This window comes from Centropristis striata, chromosome 11 (assembly GCF_030273125.1).
Source record: "Centropristis striata isolate RG_2023a ecotype Rhode Island chromosome 11, C.striata_1.0, whole genome shotgun sequence".
NCBI lineage: Eukaryota > Metazoa > Chordata > Actinopteri > Perciformes > Serranidae > Centropristis > Centropristis striata.
The window spans coordinates 24,055,384-24,068,808 of record NC_081527.1 but is presented as its reverse complement, the minus strand read 5'-3'; the positions used below and the strand labels follow the sequence as shown (position 1 = coordinate 24,068,808).

At 34.6% G+C, this 13,425-nt stretch overlaps 2 protein-coding genes across 2 annotated transcripts in view; one reads left to right on the top strand and one right to left on the bottom strand.

The window, feature by feature from the left end:
- stard3nl (STARD3 N-terminal like) overlaps positions 1-2,577 on the top strand; it is a 25,730-nt gene extending 23,153 nt beyond the window's left edge. Inside the window, exon 9 of the mRNA XM_059344573.1 lies at positions 1,582-2,577. The gene's annotated coding sequence lies outside the window, so the exon portion shown is untranslated. The remainder of the gene's footprint in view (positions 1-1,581) is intronic.
- A 3,135-nt stretch (positions 2,578-5,712) lies between these two features.
- Positions 5,713-13,425, bottom strand: part of LOC131980342 (solute carrier organic anion transporter family member 5A1-like) — a 66,200-nt gene continuing 58,487 nt past the window's right edge. Inside the window, exon 10 of the mRNA XM_059344566.1 lies at positions 5,713-11,890. Within this exon, the coding sequence (XP_059200549.1) occupies positions 11,370-11,890 (521 nt within the window). The 3' untranslated portion in view covers positions 5,713-11,369. The remainder of the gene's footprint in view (positions 11,891-13,425) is intronic.

Here is a 13,425-nt window from a genome sequence, read left to right as displayed (position 1 = left end):
TCAGAACCACTTTATTCTACATGTGACATTTAAAATATGTCCATAAATACAGCGTTTGCACTAACCAGATCCTGTTAAAACATTAAATTCTGCTCCTCAGAGACACTGTGAAGACATGATTGATTCTGCTGAGACGAATGGTCATGTGACAAATATTCACTGAAAATCTGTTTACACAGAGCCGAGAGGAGAGGACAGGACAGGCTGGAAACATGACAATACTTCAATATGTACAATGTGTCGAGAAAACAGTTTTTTAACAATATTCATGACACTTGGAAAAGTCTTTTCTATATAAATTCCAGTTTATCCTAATAAAATCTTATTGTGTGACTGTTATTCTACACATGGACATGTTTCAGTTGTTCCCACGTCTCGCCATGATTGTTCTGATTCCGTATTCCATTATAGACTTATAGAGATTTTATATATTGCAATGAAGTACAAGGCAACAGTGTGTAAAAAAAAAAAAAAAAAAAAGGGGGAAAAGAGCAAAAAAGGCCCTGAAACTGCTCGTTTGGGTTCACAAGTTAACCCTTTGATGCACAACACATAAACACCTTCTAATGCACAACATGGGTCAAAAAAGACCCACATTCATTTCCCATGTTATTTCATGCTGGCTGAGTGTTTGAATATCTTTACAATTATATATTACAAATATTACAACAGATCATTATATCCATTTTTCCTTTCATGCTTTATTTAGAAAAAAATATTTTGTATTATTACATCAAGTTTACACACACGGGTCAAAAATGACCTTGTGCATTAGAAGCGTAGTGATACAAAAAAGTAATTCACTGAATTAACAATTTGAGTATACACTACTGGTCAAAAGTTTTAGAACACACCAACTTTTCCAGAATTTAATTGAAAATGATGCAGTTTAATGTCTCAGTGTACTCTGAAATTAATGCACATTTGCAACATTTAAAATTCTTTATTAAGCATGATAGTGTTTTGAAAGTAAAAAAAAAGATTCAAAATCACATTTTATGTTGGACTAAAGGACTAAAAAAAGACACAAAATGACAAAAAAAGACACAAAATGACTTACAAAGACATGAAAAGAATTCAAAAATGGACAAAATAGCCCAAGACTCCATAGAGTTAAGTTATTAACCCATTTCTTGTTCCCTGAAAAAGGCCTACTTGTATAATTCTGAAATGTACATTATTTTCCAGTTTTGGTTAAGCTTACCTTTTTTTATTTACCTCTGGCAGTTCACCACTTACCTTTGTACCCTTTCAAGCTGTTCATTTGACTTGAACTGCTTGAATTTCAATAAAAAACTGGAAAAATTGGGGTGTTCTAAAACTTTTGACCGGTAGTATATGTGTAACTATGTTTGTCTTATTTTGAAGGTTTAACTTTAAAAGAGTTGTTAGAACCACCAGATTACATTGGAAAATCACATATTTTAACACTTGAGACTCATTAGAGCCACCAAATAATAATTTCCATTGGGAAAACACCAATTTAACAAAATAGGATAGTTAATATTTGTGTCTTCTTTGTCATGTTTTAAATCATGATCAAATCATGAACCTCCTGATTATTTCTCTTTCTCTCCTCAGGATCTCCACCTCGGAAGGTGAAATGTTTCTCCTGCTCCTGTTGTGCTACTGAGGGAGAATTCTGCCTTACACATTCAGCCATTTTTGTTTTTATTCTCCTCAAAAGAAGTCTTTGTATATTCATAACACACGAATGCACTTCTGTTTCTGATCAGCCTTCTGCATGTGCACCTGGGACTGGAAAAGTGCAGCTTAAAAAGCTATTTCAGTATCATTAATTTTCTGGATGTTTTTCTTTTTTTTTTTCATTTAATAAACTCTGGACTTATGAGTAGAATCCATATTTATAGAGGAAAATTGCACAGTGTCCCAAATGCATGAGATAAGATTTGGATAAGATATAAATCAGTTTTTACACTGAATTATGGTCAGATACTGACATCTAAGTGTTTTTACACAATATTTAACAAAAACACACCTTCATTTCTTATCTAAGGTATTAATGTCTTATATTTCCAACATCATGTTTACGTTTAATTTGTTGTGTTTTGTTTTGGGTCACTGTAAAAGAAAAATAAGCTTGCTCCATAGACTCTGCATAATTCATTTTTTGGGCCAGTATTGAGCTTATGGACCATGTTTGTAGGGAAAAAAGAGGCAAAAATATTTACAATTTACTGCATTTATATACTTTGAAATGTATTTGAATACTTCCAGTTCTTAAAAAAAAAAGCAGAGAAACAACTTGCACGGAATATTGGAACAATATTACAGTATGAGGATTTTAGGAGTACTGTCTGCTTCTAAAAGAGTTAAGTATTATTTTACTTTTAAAGAAAATGAGCCATAAATGTGCAGCACTTAACATGAAGGTTTGAGCCGCTCTGTATGAACTGTAAACTGCTCAAAACAAGAAAAAAAGCTGCTGTAACAGAGTTGGAGCTCAATGTGAGTTTAAAATACACGTACATATCTTCATGCATGCCTTTCAAGCTGAGTGGTTTTGTTTTTATGAAACGCTTGTCTGTAAAATGAAAAATTAAAATGTGAAATCTGGTGTGGTTGTGTCATTGTTGTCAAATTGTACCTTGTAGTGGCATCAGAATTCTTCATACTATACTATGACTTTTATTATGAAAATCCAATGGCATACTATATACTAAGACTTTTTAATGAAATTTTAATGACAATATATGACTTACTTGTAATTTTGACTTCATACTATACTATAACTTACTTTGAAATTTGGATATCATACTATAGTATGACTCAACAACATACTATACTATGACTTTTACTTTGAAATTTTGATTTTATATTATAGTATGCCTTTTACTTTGAAATTTCAACAACATACCATACTATGCCTTTTACTTTGAAATTTTGACTTCATACTATACTATGCCATTTACTTTTAAAATTTGACTTCATACTATCATATGACTTTTACTCTGACATTTCAACAACATACCATACTATGACTTTTACTTTGAAATTTCAGCAACATACTATACTATAACTTTTACTTTGAAATTTTGACTTCATACTATACTATGACTTTTACTTTGAAATTTTGACTTCATACTATACTATGACTTTTACTTTGAAATTTTGACTTCATACTATACTATGACTTTTACTTTGAAATTTTGACTTCGCTCTCCATTTTAAGATGTAAGACTTAATTACTTTATTAATCCCACAATGGGGAAATTCAACCTCTGCATTTAACCAATCCTTTTTACACACAAGTGAACACACCATGAAAGGAGCAGTGGGCAGCACATTACTGCACCCAGGGAGATCATTTCAGCTGAACAGCCTATAATTGTTTGCACCTCTTGATAAGTTTTCCCCTCTCCAATCAACTTTATAATCAAAGTACGCTGTTCTTCTGAACAATGTCTTAACGACCCATTCTCCTCAGGCTTTTAAAGAGAAATGCAGTTTTCTGAGAATCTACAGCATGTAGCAATAAAAAATGTAGCAATAAAATGTAGCAATAAAAAATATACTAAAAACCTGGATTAATCTGGTTAGTCACATTGGACTGCTATTATATTGAACACTACTGTATGTAGGTCAGTGATGTGACACTTATTTCTACATGTATTGATGATGTCATTTTTATGCTCAAAAATCATGATGATTTATTTGACCTTTGACCCCAAAAATGTAGTTACTGCACTCTGGTTTTACTGTAAAATGTTCTAATAGTAATGATAAACAGAGTGCAGTAACTACAATGTTGTTGTCTTCTTTCAGCTTTTATTTTGTTTTCAGTGAATAAACATTTTCAGATTGATTTTGTTATCAGTGGGTTTAACAACTCTATTCAAAGATTTTTGCATTTTAGATTTAGTATTATAAAGTAATGTTACATTTTAGTCTCAACATCATTTTATCTCAATTTTTTACTTTATCACTATCTAGATAATAATTTCCCTTTCAAATAAACTTATAATTTCTATTATTTTTATGTTAAATTAGTATATATATCCAAAGCAGACTGTGGTAACTGCAATTACTGCTTGGTTTTGAGTTGGATTTTGTGTTTTTATATAATAATTTCTCTGAAATAAACCAAAATTAAAATCTAAAACAGACATCAAGGAGTTAATTTTTTATTTATAACTCAGTTTCGACCAAAATGTACTTTATAAAGCTTTAATTTGTATTTAAACTCTATCAAAAGAATTGGATGAACATCTGTTACATCTGTTATTCAATCAATTTCACAGAGTAACACGGTGATAATTTGTCATTTGTACACAGAAATAAAACCACAAACCAGCAGTTTCTGTAATACTGTTTTATTATTTTTTCACATTTTTATTGACAGAAGTCAAGTATCCAAGGCGTCTGTAAACAGTGTGTCCACAAATCTACATGTCGCCTCTCATCAGTGTCGCCTTTTCAGTCAGTCAAAAACACTTTCCTTTTGAAATAAATACAATACTGATTTTTTTTTTTAAAAAGAAAACAAAAAGAAAAGAAGAAAGTAAACTGAGAATATTCTAACCTCCGTCTGCCTGAAGGAGTGTTTGTCTGTAGTCACAGTCTGGAAATGATGCAACATTAATACATGAAACGGCTGCACGACGACACGCGGAGGTAAACGGGAGGGAAAAGGAGGATAAAAAACGAGGGACACAGTCAAGTCCTGGAGCTGAAACATCAGAAGATCCAGAGAAAATCAACAACAGTAGGATGAAGTACTGAGACCACCTGCATGATGAATGAACACAAAAGTGTTTTCTAGAATTAGTCAGGCAGCTTAGGACCAGATTTGAGAAGAAAGGGGACACCAATTTTTTTCCACATTCTCTCTATCACCATGGGCTTCAATTTTTGGTAGGAGCCACTTCATCAAGATTGTGGATCGGAGATGTCAGCCATATAAAGTCTATGAGAACCAATATATCTTCCAAGCCACTTAGAAGGTCAATCTTGGTGTCAAAATCTACATTTTCTGGGTCAAGGAATCATTTAAAGCTATTGAGAATATCACTAGATGATTATTTGATCAAATAGATATGTTCATTCTCCACATGTTTTTACGTAATTCCAAGGTTCCTAAGTGGTCGGACATATATTGATATAGGTTTTTATTTATGTCATTTTGATCTCAACAAGTTATACAATGTACATCAGTAAAGATTCTCACTGTAAATAATTTGTTGATCAAGATCTGACATGAGATTAAAGCTTTCCCTTGGTTTTATTTAGCAGTGTACATGGCAGCTAATCCACTCTCCCGTGAATACAGATTCCAAACATTTTCAACTCAGGATTCCTGCTGCAGCACTTGAAGCTAGTTGTCTACCAGTCTGGGTGAAAATGAACATATCTATTTGATCAAATAATCATCTACTGATATTCTCAATAGCTTTAAATGATTCCTTGACCCAGAAAATGTAGATTTTGACACCAAGATTGACCTTCTAAGTGGCTTAGAAGATATATTGGTTCTCATAGACTTTATATGGCTGCCATCTCCCATCCACAATATTGATGAAGTGGCTCCTACCAAAAATTTAAACCTATGGTGATAGAGAGCATGTGGAAAAAAATTGGTGCTTTTGTCCGGCGTGTCCCCTTTATTTAGCTAAGCCGCCGGACTAAATTATTAAACTGTCTGTCTGTTAAGTGACTTTTAGGATAATTTCGGTCTTTAAAACACAAATTATGTCAATAAAACAGCTTTCTACAACTTAATTTTGCATTTGAGACATTAAATGTGAAATCAGGGAATCGGTGTAGCAGGCAATGAAACAAAAAAAAACATTTTCTTGATTATTGGAGAAAAAAAAAACACATTAATTGCATCAGATTTCACTGTTTGAGCCTCACAAAGATGCAAACAAAAATGTTGTGTACAACGCATAATACATTTTGCTTGTAATCCACAGGAAAATAAAATAATATAGAATAAAATGAGTTTGGACATAAATTGCTCTCAACTTTCGGTTACTGTGGATGTTGAATAATCAATTAAAAGAAAAATAATAACCAACTAGTTTGATTTTTCATTCAAAAATGGCAGAAAGTGGCATGGAGTTATTGAAATAATCCTTTCAGAATTCTAAGAGATGTTTTCATGGAAAATAAATCAGAAAATGATCTGAGTATTTCTGAATTATTGACATAATTAAAATTATTTTTTCCCCTAAATTATTTGACTATTCTGGGAAGTTTTTATGGAAAGAAAATGTGATAATTATGTTGTTGTTTTTTAATCATTAGGTTAACTAAAAATAGTTTTCTGGGTTGTATTGAGATAATTATGACTTTTTCATATTTCATATTTCAACAATCAAGTCTTTTGAGATTTTTTCCCCAGAAAACAGCAAATGTTTTTCCATGTAAACTTTTCTCAATATCTCATTAATTCATAAACACAGAGCATTTTTTTTTATAATTCTTGGATAAGTTTTCATGGAAAGAAAATAACATAATTATTTGCCTTATTCTGAAATATTGAGATAATTAAAATAATTTTTTTGTGAATCAATAAGATAATTGTGAGTTTTTCCGATTTAACAAAACAAGAATCGGATTTTTCTGAATTATTATTATTATTATTATTATTATTATTATTGAATCATTAATTCACAGAGCAAAACTTTAAACTAAAATTCTGCTCTTTTGGTGTTGTTTATTTGAGATAACCCTATTTTTTCACAAGTGGCAGAAAATGCTGTTTTCAGCCTCTTTAATATGGAGATTTCCTGCTTTTCTTTGGATTTTGGACTCACAAAACAATACATCCAAATGCAAAATCATATAATAGAAGAAGAAACTGATTTACAGAGCAGACTCAACATTTCATCGTTGTTGATTTTTTAACCTGAACAGGACACAAAAACAAACTGAAAGAGATTCAAAGTGATGGATGAGAGCTTCACTAACACGACACACACATCCACACTGCAGCTGGGTTTTTGTATTTCTGTATTTGTTTTTTTTATTTCTCGCTTTTACATGAAAATGGAATGTTTTCTACTCTAGTCTACTGTCTCTACTGTGTTGAAACCATACGTCAAGTTTTCTTCTTGTAGCATCATCGCTTAATACTTTCTCCCCTTTTTTAAGGATGGAAAAGTGGTTTCTTTTGTGTCCCAAAGACCTTTTTTATCTTTTATCACCAGTTATGTACGATTATTATCCCCTCCCCTCCTCAGTTTGTTACCGTAAAAGTTCATCTAAGTGCGGCAAAAACAGAAAAAAAAGCTCTAATATTCATCTGTAACGTTCAACATGGTGCACCACATTTTAGATTTTAGTCACAGCAGCTCCAGTTTGTGTCTCTCATGTTTGAATCATTTTTACATTTGAGATTTTTGAACGGTTTTTAAGTTTTTTTATCGTCTTCGAAAAGAAAAAAAAAAAGCGCTGCATTGTGTGCAACAAAAATCAAGTTTAGCTTATAATTGCACACAAAAGAAGTCAGAGCTCTAAAATTAGTTTAGAAATAAATTGATTTTAACTTTTGATTATTAGGGATGTGTGTTGACTTTAGAGCTGCAATAATTCATCGATAAACAGAAAAATAATAGCAAACTCAATTGATTTTTCATGCAAAAGTGGCCGAAAAGGCTGTTTTCAGCCCCTCAAATATCCATTTTATATCATATTAAACAGATTTTTTGGGGGATTTTGGACTGACGAAACAAGACATTCAAACACATCACCTTCCACTTTGAGAAACTGGGACATTTTCCATAATTTTCTGACATTTTAAAGACCAAACAATCAATTGAGAAAAAAACCCTCAGATTAATCGGTAATCATTATTTTCAGTCCTAGTATAATTTAAAACCCCATATTCCTAAAAGATCTAAGTATTTATTATTTAATCAGATACTTTGCTAATAAACATCAGGAAATTAAGAATCTAATATAATTGTCTTTGTTTTGTTAATGTTATATTTATTTAATTTGTATATATTTAAAAAAAAATCATTTTAAATGATAGTTGGAGAAAAAAAGGGAATTTTTTAAAGACATCAACTTGACCATCAGGACATTGCAACAGACTTTTTTTCCTCAATTTTCTAACACGTTATACACAAACTTTTTTAACTATTAATACAGCTAATAATTAGCAGATTAATTGATCAAATTAACTGGTGAAAATAGGGAACAATCCCTCTCATGTATTCATCAATTCAAAATTCTCAAATGTAAAAAAAAAAAAGATTGCCTGAGACACAAACTGTGTAAACCAGCAAATAATTACTTTTTTTTGTCTCTACATGTTGTTCAACATCGATCCAGCAGGCGTCCTCATAGGACCACACACACACACACACACACACACACACACACACACACACACACTGAACAGCAGCAGCTAGAGTCCAAAAACTGCCTAAAAAAGATCCAGAGAAGATTTCTGTCTGTTCTGTTCTAAATAATACTGCTTTAAGTTGTTTGAGCTTCATTTATGACTAAAATATTAGATGTTATATGATGGAAAACTTCAGAAGTTTCTAAATTGACCTTTTTGTTTGGATTGTTTTGCCAAGTTTTCTGTTTGTAGACTTTGAAGCAAAGATGGACGAGAAGTCCAAAAAGTGCTCCAAGAAAAAAATCTATTTTTTTGCCATAGTTTGAAGGAAACTATGTTTATGTTTACTCAGTTTTTGTGAATTAATAAGATAATGTTTTTAGAAGTCTGAGAAAAGTTTCCATGGAAAGAAAATCATAGATTTTTTCTGAATTATTGAGGTAATTAAAATTGTTTTTTTTTCTGAATTAATGAGATAATTATTTCAGAATTCTGAGATATATTTTCATGGGGGAAAACAAATCAGATAATTATCTGATATTTTCTGAATTATTGGGATAATTTAAAATTGTTTTTCTGAATTAGATAAGTATTTCAGAATTCTGAGAAAAGTTTAAATGGAAAGAAAATCAGATACTTATTTGAGTTTTTCTGAATTATTAAGGTAATTAAAATTATTTTTTCCTGAATTAATGAGATAATTATTTCAAAATTCTGAGATATGTTTTCATGGGGGGAAAAATCAGATAATTATCTGATATTTTCTGAATTATTAAGATAATTGAAAATTGTTTTTCTGAATTACATAATTATTTCAGAATTGTGAGAAAAGTTTAAATGAAAAGAAAATCAGATAATTATTTGAGTTTTTCTGTCATATTGAGATAATTAAAATTATTTTTTGTGAATTAATAAGATAAGTGTGTGTATCTGATATTTTTTTCATGGAAACTTTAATTATCACATTAATTTGTAAATACAGAGCAATATTAAAATTCTGTTTTTTCATATTTTATTAATTGATAGATTATTATTTAGTCATAAACAGCCCGCAGGTCAATGCATGACATTACATACACTTCAGTACTGTTAAACTCCATCTACTGATGAAAACCATTTGATGTTATCAAAAGCTGCAGAAAGACGTGGAGACTGGCAGAATTTTCTCAAGTTTTTAGGAAAAAGAGAGTTTTTAGAGCCACAAACTGAATAAAATGGAGCGTGTTTTGCAGCATAATAACTGCTTTATGAAATGACTGCAGCAGAAATTATTCTGCACAATAAATACTAAACTGCAGACCGATCAGGTGCTAGAACGATTAGGGTTTAGTCAAATTAACAATATTTGTGATAATCAATTAAGTCATTTATCACGTAAAAACACTAAACATTTAAAAGTAATCGGAGCATTCGCTGCTTTTTTTTGTCTTTTATAATATCACGAAAAGCCAAATATCTTTGGATTTCTGGGGAAGATTTGTGGTGGTATTTTTGTCTTCTCTTTCTCTCAAGCATTCATTTATTAATTTCCAAGACTAATCAGTAGATTTATAGAAAAAGAAAACAATCAGAAGCTGCAGCTCGAGGAGCTTTTTCTGCACTTTTCCAGTGATTTTGCTAAATTTCTAAACTTTTTACCACCTAGAAACCTTCTTTTTTTTTTATTGTCCACACTGTAACCTGCCTGTATGCAAACTGTTTTCTGGTGATTTGTGGCAAAGGAAAAAAAAAAAAAAGAAATCCTCTTCTGTCACTACTCATAAATCATCACGGTTCAACCAGCAGAATTCACCGGCAGCTTTCATTGGCGAGGAATAGACGACTACACTAGGACCTCTACGTGGCGGTCGACTACTCGGCTCCTACATGTTCAGTAAAAACGTCGGAGTTGCTGTGAAATGATGGTAAAGAGTCAGAAATACAGTCTGAAATACAGTCTGTCCCCCCCTGAAAAAAAACGTCTCCAAGCTTTAGCTTTTTCTTTTTTCCGTGGAGGATCCCAGGAATGCGGTCAGGAGGAAAATGCCAATCCTGTTCTTTTTAAGGTTAAACCACTTAATCACGGTGCCAAGTCAGGAGGGAAACAGCTCGGATGTATGGATGCATTGTATGGAGCTGGTAAAAAGCCAAACAATCCGACTTCCAGCGGTAATACTACGTGTCATTGTGTCAGGGGGAGCAACAAAAGGCCTCGCATCAGACAGGAATGCATTCTGTGCGTGCCAAGCTGCTTAGCCCAGTGACCTGTTGGCTTCTTTTCAACAGTTTTAACCCTAAAAAACAAAAAAAAACAAACAAAAAATGGACACAAAACATTGTTTTTCACATAGCACCATGCCATCGGTTTCCAGTTCTCAACACTTCATTTTCGTGTGTCACATTTCCAAAGGGTTTTTTTTAATCATTTTTTTTTCTTTCTTTCTTTCTTTTTTATCATTTTGTTCCATGAGATATGTGTTGTCCAGAATATCATTCGCATGACGGTGAAGAAATAAAAAAATGACACACGCAGACGGAGTGAGGTGACGGGGAGGCGGAGCTGAGGTATCTGTTCAGGGGACTTTTATTCCTACGGGGACCACAGAGTGTCTGCACTGTACATGTGAGGACCGTGGTGATAGAAGGCACATATTGCCGAGGTGAGGGGAGGGGAGGGAGGGGGGGAGGGGGTGAGGGGAGGCAGGTGGGGTTTTTTTTTTTTTTTTTTGAGCGATGACCTCTCCTCCATCCAAAGTGTGGAAGCGAAGCTTTTGTCCGCCCGCTGTGCCGGCCACAAAGAAAATACCCGGCTGCTTTCAACATTTTCACCAACACAAGCAGATTGAGTGTGAGAGGAGGGACTCATCATGTGACCACGGGTCAGGAACCGGGCTTGATGCTTTCTGACCCACAAAGGCCGCAGTTAAAAACCCCGCTGAGTGTTTCCCCGGCAGCTATGAGATGAGATCAGGACCTCCGCGTGATGTTCTGCACCTTTCTCAGCAGCTCGGATCCAGTCAAACTGGATTCCAGAATAAAAGAAGTCCTGCCTCGTCGCCCGCCCCCCTTCTGAAGCTCAGACCCGGACTGAGACGTGTTCCAGCGAGCGTGCCGGCGCGGGGGCGGGCGGCGGCGCGGGTGGCGGCGCCGCGGCAGGCGGAGGCGTTATTGCTTTGAGCTCGTTCCCGGGGCAGCTCTGGGTGCTGACGCCACGGTTGAGGGGGCCGGCGCGCGGCGGGGCGGGGGCGGGCAGGGCGCTGGGGTCGGTGCGCGGGATGTTGACGGGGCAGGAGCGGGTGCGGGCGTGGCCCTTGTGGCCGCCCGGGTGGCAGACGAGGCTCCCCACGGTGTCGACGGGAGACAGGTGGCGCTTGAGCCAGCGCTCCACGCGCTCCTCCTTGTACTTGATGGAGTACCAGGTGAGGAAGATGAAGAGGAAGCCGAAGAACTTGAGGCTGGCGGCGAGGCCGAAGTAGACGAAGCGCAGCGAGGTGACGTCATACTCCCAGCAGGAGCCGTGCACGCCGCAGTCCTGCTGCCACAGCATGCAGGTGGTGTCGATGACGGCGCCGAAGTAGATGGGTGTCGGGATGTAAGCTGAGAGGAGAGAAGAAGAGAGGGAAGAGACGGGGAGGACAGGAAGAAAGGGAAGAGAAGGGACAAAGAAAAGGAGACAGAGGGGACAGGGACAGAAAAAAAGGAGTAAGGGAAGTAAAAGTGTAAAGAAACAAAAGAAGGTAAAGTTCAAAAGGAAAGTCAAGAAAGAACGGGAAAAGAAAAGACAAGTTAAGGAGATGGAAAAGTGTAAAAATATACATTAAAGACATGAGTATGGTGAGGGTTAGGGGGAGGATAAAATACAGTAGAAAAAGAAAAGATAAAACTCATTAACACAGGAATGCGGAAAGATTTGTTAAGATTTACATTTTTGTTCCAACATACAGTCATTGGATTAGGGAAATCATGTACCATATCAAGTTGGAGAAGATCAGATACACAATTAGGGGGTCTACTAGAAAATTTTATAATATTTGGCAACCTTTCTTAATGTTTGTTGAAGATATGGAGGCAGACAATATAATACTGTAAACCTCTGCTGTTGGCCTCACTCATCATTATAATTATATTTATGTATTTGTTGTTATATTTTTGTTTCTTTGTTTTCTTTCTGATTTTTGCTAATCTGGCTATGTGAATTCTGTATTTTGAACTATGTATTTCACACTGTTCAAACAAAAAACACCTTGATCAAAGAAAGATTTACATTTTTGTTTCATATTTATTCTCATTATTATCAACCGGAGATCTTCCTCATTGTGCGTGTTTCGATTAAATGTGTTGAAAAAATCATCAAACACAAAAGTACGGTTTAGATTTTGTACTAACTTATTATCTGCAAGTGCCTTCGTCATTTCAAGTGTTAATTGTAAAAAAAAAAAAATGTTATAAGGACTTGGAGGACTTAAAATATGAATAAATATCAATAATAAGTGAGAAATGTTCAAAATAGCAGTAGAAGCTGAGGTATTTCTTTCCTGGTTCCAAAAACACTTGGATCCTACATTTCCCATAATGCAAAGCATCTTATTTTCCCTCAGTGTCTGTTTAATGCACACGTCTTTCAAACTCCCCTCCACAGTTTGTGTTTCTTGTCTGACTGATTCATAGTGACAGCAGCTTTTCTATCAAATCTAATTTACCGTCCTTACTCCTTATTCAGGAGAACAGCTTTAAATGGACAACATCTAATTTCCTGACGCTTAATCAGCTCATTGGTCAGCAGTGGGGTGCAGTTTACAACCAGCATTTAGCTGACGCTCCTCTCCTGCTTCTTACAGCTGCACTGCTATAGATTTTTAAAGGGCAGGTCCATTATTTCTTGTTTTTTTTGTAGGTTTTTATATCATTCTGTAGCTCTCCAGTAGTGTTCCTAATGTATTTAAATCCAAATATTCCAGGTGTCCAGAGCAGCACAATGGCCCTCATTTATCAAACGAGCGCAGATCTGAGCGTATATATTTCATCTTACGACAGGGTCCACGTGTGATTTATCAAACGATCGTATCTCACCAATCACAGCGTGAGAATGATCGGCTGTTGATAAATGTGGCGGCTCGAAACAAGCGTCATTT